The sequence below is a fragment of the Camelus ferus genome, chromosome 33 (assembly GCF_009834535.1).
Source record: "Camelus ferus isolate YT-003-E chromosome 33, BCGSAC_Cfer_1.0, whole genome shotgun sequence".
In the NCBI taxonomy this organism is placed as follows: Eukaryota; Metazoa; Chordata; class Mammalia; order Artiodactyla; family Camelidae; genus Camelus; species Camelus ferus.
Genome location: NC_045728.1, coordinates 17,913,508 through 17,924,163, shown reverse-complemented (window position 1 = coordinate 17,924,163; position 10,656 = coordinate 17,913,508). Strand labels below are relative to the sequence as shown.

The window sequence follows — 10,656 nt, the reverse complement described above, 5'->3', positions numbered from 1 at the left end:
TCCTTCTGGAATACTGCTGAATACTGATATCTGTAATTTTTGGAATCTACCCTAACTGGCCTTTGAAAATCTGGAGAACATTTTCCCCCCATCTTTAATCTTCATGAATTCTGATGATGACTAATGGAAATTACATGAGAGTATTCATTTATTCACACTTACTGAAACCCTGATATGCTCAAGGCCCTGTCCCTGGCAGTGTGGGGGCTACTAAGGTGAACTGTGTATACAACCACCCCACGAGTCGGAAAGCTGTAAGTGCCAGAACAGAGCTGAAGCTAGATTTGCACTAGGAGGGCCAAGAGGAGAGCAATCATCTGCAGGTCCACCCCCCTTCCCCCACCCTCTGCCCCCACCTCTTCCTACAAGTTATTCATCTGACTTTGGAGATTTGATTTTTTTTTTCTTTTAAATTAACTGTTCTTTTACAACCTCCTCTTTCAGATTACTTGCAGGGTTTGTTGTGACCTTTCCAACTTGAACACTTTTCTCTTTATGGGAAGATTGAGGCAATTTCAGAGCCAAATGACTACCATCTGTCTACCCTTAGGTTCAATACCTACCATACACTGCCCTGAGGGAGTTGACTCAGGTCTCTATTGTTCTGAATATTCTTTAAAGTAGCTTTTATCATGTTAGCATATTGCAATCAGCCACTTAACTTTAGCCTTTAAAGAATAACCTTAGGCAGGAAGGCCCAAGAAGAGTTACGGTTCTTTGTGACGCACTATACTTTGTCTAACCCTCAGGATGGCCCTGAAGGATGGAACATTTTATCCCTGTAGAAGTGTTACGGAAATTCTGAGCCTCTACGAGAGTAATTTATCCAAGGCCTCAGAGCTCAAAAGTGGTAGACCTTGGATTTTAGCATCGCTGTTTATGACCTCAAAGCCCACGCTTTTCCCACCACAACATATTAACCACGATAAAGTGTACTTTTAAATTCATCTTTCTGATTTTGTAAAAGTCTTTAAGAAAAATCTTGGTTCATCAAAGTTCAGGCTTACGGATTTCAGGTACTCACTCAACGAGCATTTATTTGCCATGCAAAGACTAGAATCATTCCTGCTTTTTCTAGGATCCCTTGTTTATTCATTACTGTGATCATTTATAACTTTATAGTCACAGTTATTCTTCTGTATATTGGCATTCTGAAATTTCTTAAGTTTCCTACTGTCCTTGTTTGACAATGGCTAGAATTCCCTTTCATCAAAGATGACAATCACCTACGTAGTTTTTTTTTTTTTCTTTTTCCTAATGGGCAGGAGGAGGAGGGAAGTGCAGAACAAAAGTAAGTGGTTTCACTGTGTCTTCCCGTCAGACGTTCAGCTCTCTTTTATATATTTATTTATTTGTTTTCAGCTATCTTAAGATTTATTATTCCTGCATGGCAATCCCAGACGCAAACAAAGCACCAAGGTTAACACAAGACCTGGTCAGTAGTTAAAACGAAGCGCAGAGCCCCGCCCCTAGAAAGCCCCGCCCCCAAGGCGGGGAGCCGGCGGGGAGTGGGCGGGTCGGGTCGGGGCGGGGCCACACGCCGGGCGCTCCGGGTTTATAGGTCACCCGGAAAGCGAGCGGGCTCTCAGCGGCGCTCGGAGCAGGCCCTCGCCGGGATCCCTTCACGCGCCCCTTGCCGCGTTCCCAGGCGTCAGGCTCCCGTGCAGCGTCCGCCGGCCCGCCCTCGCCGAGCCTCCCTCTCGCAGCGGCCTGCGTCGCCTCCCGTAGTTACTTACCCGACAGGCTATGGCCGCCCGGCTCCTGCGCGCCGCCTCCGCCGCCCTCGGCGACGCGGCCGGCCGGTGGGTGCTCCTCGCCGGGCCCCGCGCGGCAGCCGGCGGCCTCCGGGAGAGCCGGGTGCCGGGCCGGGGCGCCGAGCCGGGCCTGGGCAGCGGCGCGGCGGCGACGCGGACCCTGAGCGTGTCGGCGCGCGCTCGGAGCAGGTAAGGCGTGGGCGGGTGGGCCCCTCGGTGGGGCGGCCGGGGTCCCTCAGCGCGCGCTCTCGTGCGGGCGGCTCTGGCTTGGCACTGCCCGCCTCACGCCCCGCCTTCGCCGTGGAACCCCGCTGGGCGCTTGGAGCGGTCGCTGTCCCCCTCCGTAACGCGACGAAGTTGCCTTTCAGACCCACCGACGCCTGTCGGGGAACGGGCACCGGGACCCCCGCTCTCCCGTCCCAGCGCGTCCTGTGCCCTCGGGAAAGCCGGGCGCTCCGCTGCCGCTGCTTCTCCGCGTGATTTGGCGCGGGTCTAACCTTTGCTCTGCCCGAAACCCGGGGTGACCTTCGTAAGATGCGCCCGGTTCATGTCCCTGCCGGCAGTTTCATATCGGGCCTTCCTCCTGCTCTGTTAGGACGTTCTGTCCCCAGGTCTTTGTCCACTTAGGTTTACTGATTTATTTTTTAAACAGAGGTACTGGGAATGGAACCCAGGACCTTGTGCATGCTGAGCATGCACTTACCACTGGGCTATACTTTCTTCTCCCCGCACTTTGTCCATTTAGAATCCACCCGCTCTGTCCCCCGAACTTCCCAGCGTGCTCTCTTCTGCTTGGCGTCGGACTGGCAAGGCAAGCTTTTGAGCTGGGCTTTGCCACTTATTGTCCAATTTGCCATGTTTGTAAGTGAAGGATAGCAATCGTGTCAGTCTCACAGGGTTATTTGAAAAACAAATAAGAAAAAACAGGTACTGCAGGTAGTCTTGTGACTGGCTGATAGCGAGGGCTCAGATGCCACCTGTTAGCATCAGCAGCTTCCTAGGCCCGCGGTGTGGAGTGTTTTGCAATAAATGTTGAAAGAGGTGTGAAAAAATTTCCCCGAAATCTGTTGCAGTTTTATATTCTTGAGCATGTTTGTTTTTCAAAGACATAATCCCCTTAGATATAATAGAGATACAGTTGACTCATAATTTAAGAGCACGGCAGCGCGGTGGAGCCTTACTGTTCTCTGACCTCTTGCTGTCGTGTAGCAGGAACTGCAGGGAGAAAGTGTTGGATTTATTTTCTTATTTGATTTCTTTTTGGGGGAGAGGGAGATGGGGGGGTAATTATGTTTATTTAATTTTAGAGGCGATACTGGGGATTGAACTCAGGACCTGAGCATACACTCCACCACTTGAGCAATACTCTCTCCTCTTACCTGGTTTCTTCTTGATGAGGTTTCTGAGAATAGGAATGCTCATCTTCTCCCCCTTAATCCCATAAATGGAGTAGGTGCTCAATAAATTTTTGTTGCATGAACTGTGAGGGAGATAGTGGGGAATGCAAGCCGGGTTTATTTTACTCCCGTTTTCTCTACGCTTTTCCTGTCTTTGACCTCCCTCTACTTGGATGCCTTGTTTTCTTCACTGGATGCTTTCTTGAAAAATTGGGTATAAATTGGGATAGATACTGAGAATCTTTGTGCAACTGCTATTTAAAGGAACATGAAAGCTCTTGTAAATGGGAATTATCTGCCCCAAATTTAGTGTTTGATGTAATATAGCAAGTTGTCTTAAAGGGCAGCACATCTGTTCCCTCATAAACCTGCTCTCCTTGTCATGGGTACAGTTTCTGTTGATGGCCTGTGCTTCCTGTCACAGACTTTGGAGCTACAACGAGATTTTCCAGCTCTTATTAATCTGAGACTTAATGCTGTCCAGTATGGTCACCACTGACCACAGGTAGCCGTTTAAGTTTAAGATAATTAAAGTTAAGTAAAATTAAAGCATCGGTTTCCCAGTCCCATGGGCCACATTTCAAGTACAGGATCCCCTTATGTGGCTAGTGGCTGCTGTCTGGGACATCACAGCCACAGAACATCTCAGTTATTGTGTAAAGTTCAGTAAAGTCAGACAGAGCCGTCTGGAAGCTGTAGTTCTGACTTTGAAGTTTGTTTAGATAAGCTTTCAGTAATTGAGAGTCGAAAAACTCCTTTGACTCCAAAATACCCTGACAGTGCTTTATATTTGGTAGTGATTTAGGTGGCAAAGGACTTTCACATACATTATTTCTTGACTCTGAAGACAATCCTAGGTGGGGTAGATAAATGAGAAGAGGAATTTTATATTAAGTAGCAGACAACTCTAGAACTAGAAGTCATGTGGTTTTTGTCTTCTAAACAGTGTAATAGTTGATAATTCTTTAGCCTGTAGGGTCATGTGTGAGAGTTAAGGTGTCTGTGGAAGTGGGTAGCCAAGACGGGGCCCTTTTCTTGGACCAGTTGCCCAGGGCCACCCCACACAGTGAGAGGGTGGGCACCAGCAGCTATCACTCCTCTCGCCATTAGAAGTCTGTTAAGAGCTTTACCAGGGCAGCCCCTGACAGCTTTGTCAAAAGAGCTGCTGGGGCTGAGCAGAATACAAGACAGTGCATAGTGGGTAACAACTGAAGAAAATAGTTGTGGTGCTGGCTGATTGATTGAAGGTGATAGAGGATTTGGAAGGATCATATTTATTTCCCAGTGCATGAAATCCTGTCCTTCTTGGGAGCAGCTAAAAGCTTTTTGTCAGTTCTTAGAACTGGGGAAGAAAAATCTACAAAACTCAACAACACCAATTAAAAATTTTTTTCTCTTCTTTTTAAAAAACTTTTTTTCTTTTACCAACACCAGTTGTTAATAGTGAATGGATTGAGTTACCTGGGTAAAGTACATGTGTATAATGCTTTAGGGAACAAAAGGTTTCTGCAAACTTTCTCTCCTTTAATTCTCTCAGCAGCTTGGTCAGGTCACTGTTTTCCCCATTGTACCCATATGTGTACCTGGGGTCATTTAACATTTGCATGTGTCAGAACCAGGGCTAGAATCTAAATCTTCTCTTTTTTTTTTTTTTTAAAGTTTTTTTGGTAGGGGGGAGGTGATTAGATTTTTTAATGGAGGTACTGGGGATTGAACCCAGGACCTCATGCATGCTAGCATGTGCTCCACCACTGAGCTATACCCCCCAACATCTTCTGACTCTTAAGTCGTATATTCCGTACTTTCTCAGCTGCAAAATTACTTTTTCTCTCTCATTTCCGTTTCCTCTTCTGTAAACCTGTTACTGCTCTTAGTCTGCAGTTTTTTCTGGGGCTGTGCACCTGTAATGTGTAGCAGCCGCTCAGGCTCCTTAGTAACAAAAGGACTGGGGCTTTAAATAAGTTATTTGTTGAGCCCTACTCTGTGTTAGGAGTTTTGCGTAGGTTGTCAGAACTATAGATACATGTTACCCTGATTTAACAGAAGAGGAGTCTAATGTAAGGGTTGGAATTCCTTTGCCAGAGCCTAGCTGTCGAGTGTTCCAGAAGAGTAACAGCCCCCACACCTCCGGCCTTCAGTGGTGTGTCTAGCCACGGGGTTCCTTCCTCCTGTTGTACTTGTAGCGTTAGCTACCAGACGTTTTTTGATGTCAAATCTCTAGATTTCTGCGGCGCTCAGACCTGTATTTCCATCTGGCCTCTGGACATTTGCACTTGTTTTTTATCATTAAATTAAACAGGTCTAAACTTGAACTCATTTCCAGTCTTCCCCAAAGCTCCTTCTCCTCCTTCACTAACCCTGGGTTAAACTGTACTCTCTAATTGCCCGAGCTGGAAATTTCTACGTTATTTCTTCCACCTTGTAGAGCTGGTCACCAAAACTTTTAAATTCTGCCTCCTGCATGTCTCTTGAATCAGTGTCTCCTACATCCTTGCTTAGTTTATGCCCTTTTAACAACCTCCAACATGGTCTCCCCGTCTCCAGAGTATCTTCATTTCTAGCTGTTCTTCCCTGCAAAAATGTTAGTTGCCTCTTTGAAAATCATGAGTAATGTTTGGGAATACTTGCTTTAAAAGCATTTTTTGCTGTGAAAAATAGTTGGAGAGCACAGGCTGTTTTGAGGGACATTCTCTCCACCCCCCCATCTTTCTCACACACACACACACACTTCTGATCAAAATTTTTAATTAATAGAATCCCTTTTTTCAGCATTGAATTATCAGGGAGAACATTATCTGATAGGGGCTTCAGCTGCCATGTTTGTGAAATGAGATGATTGGACTTGATAATTTGCAAGATATTTATGGCTCTGAAATTACGTAATTTCAGGTTTTACATACATGAAGCATAGTTTTCTTTGATTACCATCTATTGGCAGTAGTGACAATTGCAAATAATTCTTTTAGGCTGAAGTATATCTTTTCAATTGTGAGGTAAACATGAAAATGATCAGTAGTGGAGGATAAGGAATCTAGTTGAAAATATGATTTCTTTTGCCAGAGTTTGGACTGATGTTTGTGAGAAGGGTGGGAAATTTAAGCTAGTCAGCTGACTGATAACTAGTAACTAACTGATAGGTTCCCTGTAATGAAACACGTAAGGAGGCATTATATTTATCTTCCCACAGATTCAAACAACAGCAACAAAAAAAACCCTTTTGTAGTCCCTTTGTTTTTGAGTACACAGCATGGACCAAGATAAGATGTTCAAATACTCAGAAAACCATCAGACTGCTGCCTCTCAGTGACCATACTCATCAGACACTTGCATAACAGGTGCCTTATCAGTGTAGCAGAATGATTTCTTTTTAAAGTTCTCCACAACCGGGGTCTAGTCTTTTAGGGACACATTCATAGAGATGCACCACAGGTGACCTTGATAGGGATGAGTGTTAATGATTGCTAAACATGTTCATATAACCGCGACCTGATGGTGACCACTGGGGCAGCACATACCACAGGTGGCCTTGATGGGACGTACTTACTATTTCCTCTGAGGTGCCAGAGCTCCCCTCCTGATAGGTGTGCAGATAGATAGGCCTCTGATTTGTGGTGTCTCCTTCTCCAGTAAATTTTGGAAAGAAAGGAAAACACTATGGAAGAGGATATTTGTGTGCATAGACACACACACAACATAGTTCTCTGACTTTACCGGTTCTTTTTTTAATTTAATTTTTTTTTTTATTGAATTATAGTCAGTTTACAATGTTGTGTCAATTTCCAGTGTAGAGCACAACTTTTCAGTTATACATGAACATACATATATTCATTGTCGCATTCTTTTTCACTGTGAGCTACCACCAGATCTTGTATATATTTCCCTGTGCTATACAGTATAATCTTGTTTATCTATTCTGCATATGCCTGTCAGTATCTACAAATTTCGAACTCCCAGTCTGTCCCTCCCCACTCCCTTCCCCGACCAGCAACCACAAGTTTGTATTCTATGTCTATGAGTCTGTTTCTATTTTGTATTTATGTTCTTTTTTTTTTTTTAGATTCTACATCTGAGAGATCTCATATGGTATTTTTCTTTTTCTTTCTGGCTTACTTCACTTAGAATGACATTCTCCAGGGATATCCATGTTGCTGCAAATGGTGTTGTCTTTTTTTTTTTTTTTTATGTTGTCATTTTTTAATGGCAGTATTCCATTGTGTAAATATACCACATCGTCTGTATCCAGTCATCTGTCGATGGACGTTTAGGCTGTTTCCATGTCTTGGCTATTGTAAATAGTGCTGCTATGAACATTGGTGTGCAGGTGTCTTTTTGAAGTAGGGTTCCTTCTGGATATATGCCCAGGAGCGGGATTACTGGTGACTCTACCAGTTCTTAAAACAATTAAAGTACGTTTTGAAATTACTGAAAATAATAAAGGACTGCTTCCTTTTCCAGCTCAGAAGATAAAGTAACAGTCCACTTTATAAACCGCGACGGTGAAACATTAACAACCAAAGGAAAAGTTGGTGACTCTCTACTGGATGTTGTGGTTGAAAATAATCTGGATATTGATGGTTTTGGTGAGTTTGGAACATTCCTTAAAACTTATAAGTGGAACTATCAAATAAATACGTTTCAACTTTTTTTTTTGAAGAATTTTAACCCATATAGCTTGCTAAGTAAAATATTAAAATTAGGATGTGTTAGTGTTATAGTCTCACTTATAGAGAGTAAGAGTGATACTATGTTTCTATCCTTGGAACATTTAATTAGCTGTGTGCCCAAAATTCCCTTGCCTCATTACTTTATTGATTATGTTTGTGTTGCAAAGCTGGGAGTAGCAGGTGGAGTTGAAAGATAACAGGTTAGTGATAATAAATGTCTTATCACAGTGAGTAGTTAAATAGTTTTAACTTAAGCCTTTTTTAAAAAAATTTTTATTTTGAAATAATCTTAGACTTACAGAAAAGTTACTAAAATACTGTAGAGAGTTCCTGAAAATCTTCACTCAGTTTCCCCTACTTGTAACAGTTTTTATAACTATAGTACAATAATTAAAACCCAGAAATTAACATTGATTCAACGACTTAAAAACTACAGATTTATAGAATTTTTCTAGCTTTCCTGCTCGTGTCTCTGTTTTGGGATTCAATCCAGGATCCCGCATTGCAGATAGTTACCATATCTTCTTAGTCTCCTTCAGTCTGTGACATTTCCTCAGTCCAGTTTTTCATGGCTTCGATACTTTTGAAAAGTGCTGATAAGTTATTCTGTAAAATGTTCCTCAGTTTGAGTTTGACTGGTTGGTGTTGTTTTTTTTTTTTTTCAGTTTTTGCATATGCGTTTTTTTGTTTTAAGGGAATTTTATTTTGCTTACTACTTTTATTTCATTTTTATTAAGTTATAGTTGACATACTGTATTAGTTTCAGGTGTACAACATAATGGTTTGATATTTCTGTATATTGCAAAGTGATCACCGTGGTAATCACCACGGTTAGCACCATGGTTAGCAGCCATCACCATAAGTAGTCTTAAATGTCATCTCACCTTCGTACCAGGGTAGTTAGTCTACCTCTTACTAGAGAAGGAAGTGTTTTGTTTAGGAAGTTTTCTCTTCTAGGCTTCTCACCATATTCCTTAATCACTCACACAAAGCCTATCTTAGAGCCCAGAGGTACTTTGTATATCAGTTGCCAGTTTTGCTCAAGCACTCTCTCTGTCTAGAATGGTGATTCTCAAAGATGGTTCCATCAGTGTCACTTGGGAAATGCACACTCTCAGGCCCCGTTCCAGACCTACTGAATCCGGAAGTCTGGAGTAGGGCCCAGAAATGTGTGTTTTAACAAGCCCTCCATGCTATTTCGATGCCCGTTGGAGTCTGAGAACCACTGGTCTGCAGTGAGGTCCACGGAGCGTAGCTGTCTGTGCTTCTTCCAAGGCGCGGTTCACGGTGCACTTTGAAGGACTGTTTGAGGTCAGAACTATGTCTCCTCCTCCGTTTTCCTATGATATAATAAATATTCTTCTCTATGTTAATGCTCATCTCAGTTTTCCTTTTTAAAGAGAAAATCCCTCTCCTCTGTTAGATTGTGAGATTTTGGAAGGCTCTTATCACTCAGGTAACCTCACAGAGCAGACTTTGTCCAGAGCTGGCGCTCAGTAATATTTGCTGAATTTCTGAATCTAATGTCAGTTTCAGGGATAACTAACACAGCTGCCATCTGAGTGCAGGCTTCATCCCAGCATATGTTACCTGTTACTGTAACAACTCTAAGAGGTAGATTTTTTTTCTTTTAACTTCTATTTTATAGATGAAGAAACTAAGGTCGGAGAAGTTAATGTTCCTTTGGTCATACATATAGCAAATGAGAAGGTTAACATTAAAACCTAAGTCTCACTCCTCAGCCTCTGCTTTTTCCTTTATGCTATATTCTCTAAGAAGCGTCTTTCCTTTGTGGACGCTTGTTACAGAAATTAGGTGATGAAATAGTCAATACAGTTTTAGTTTAAGAGTTTTTTTAGTCTAACGTAGTGCTCACCTGAGTGATAACCCAGAGAGTTTCAGAATCTCTGAAGAATTTTAAAATGAAGATACTTTTAAAAATTCAGACATCTGTGTTACGTCCTTGATGGTTCAGGGAGTGAGGGAAGTTGTGCAGGTATCCTTTTAAGAAGCTCCATGTGATTCAGATCCATGCTGTGTTAAGAATGACTAGGGAAAAGAACCCATTGATAATTTATATATAATGTGTATTCTGTAAAATTTATATGTAATTGATCTCCCTCATGAGTTCATATTCATAAAGCAACACTTTTAACTAAGCTTCGTTTCTCTGAGTTACTCTCTCACAGATGAAAAGTAATACATTGCACAGTAGTTGAGAATAGACTCTGGAATCAGACAAATTATGGTTCATAACCCAGCATTGAGGGTTATGAGGCCTGGAGCCAGTGACTTTGCCTCTGTATGCCTCAATTTTCTCTTCTATAAAATAGGACAGTAATAGTTCTAACCTCATAAGGTTGTTAAAGATTAAACGGGGTATTGGAAGTGAAGTGCTTAGCACAATGGCCGTGCTGGGAAGAACAGTAGGATTTGTGGCATTTTAACTTGGCCTACTCTCCTCCTCCTCCCCCCAGTTCAGCAGCAGCCTTGAAAACCAGCAGCCTTGTGGCCACTGGAGGGACAGACTGGGTTAGAGTTCCTCGGGAAGTCGCATCTCCAGAATGTCATCACTTGTCTTGCAGCTTCCCAGAAAAGCTGCATTCCAGGGAGTTGTTAGTGGATCCGCCTCAGAGGTTGCTCTGTCTGGAGGCTCTACCCCCAGGACTTGTGTCTGAAATAATTACCTGCAGTTGTTTAACACTGTGCTGCCTGAGGCTGTGACACTGCTTGGGGCAAACAAGAGCCTGGCCAAAGATCTGGGGAACGAGGTGTCCCTAGTGTGCTTTGAAATACTTCGGGACCTTGAAGGCCATGCACACGTGTAGGACTGTGCTTGTA

The 10,656-nt window shown here is 43.1% G+C and overlaps 1 protein-coding gene across 3 annotated transcripts in view; it reads left to right on the top strand.

The window, feature by feature from the left end:
• Nucleotides 1-1,539: 1,539 nt before the first annotated feature.
• The window catches only part of FDX1 (ferredoxin 1), an 82,665-nt gene continuing 73,548 nt past the window's right edge, over nt 1,540-10,656 (top strand). For 2 of the 3 annotated variants that reach the window (XM_032472425.1, XM_032472426.1), the window contains exons 1-2: nt 1,540-1,943; nt 7,607-7,731. In XM_032472425.1, coding sequence (XP_032328316.1) covers nt 1,747-1,943; nt 7,607-7,731 — 322 coding nt within the window. In that variant the 5' untranslated portion in view covers nt 1,540-1,746. The remainder of the gene's footprint in view (nt 1,944-7,606; nt 7,732-10,656) is intronic. The other variant, XM_032472424.1, reaches the window with a different exon arrangement.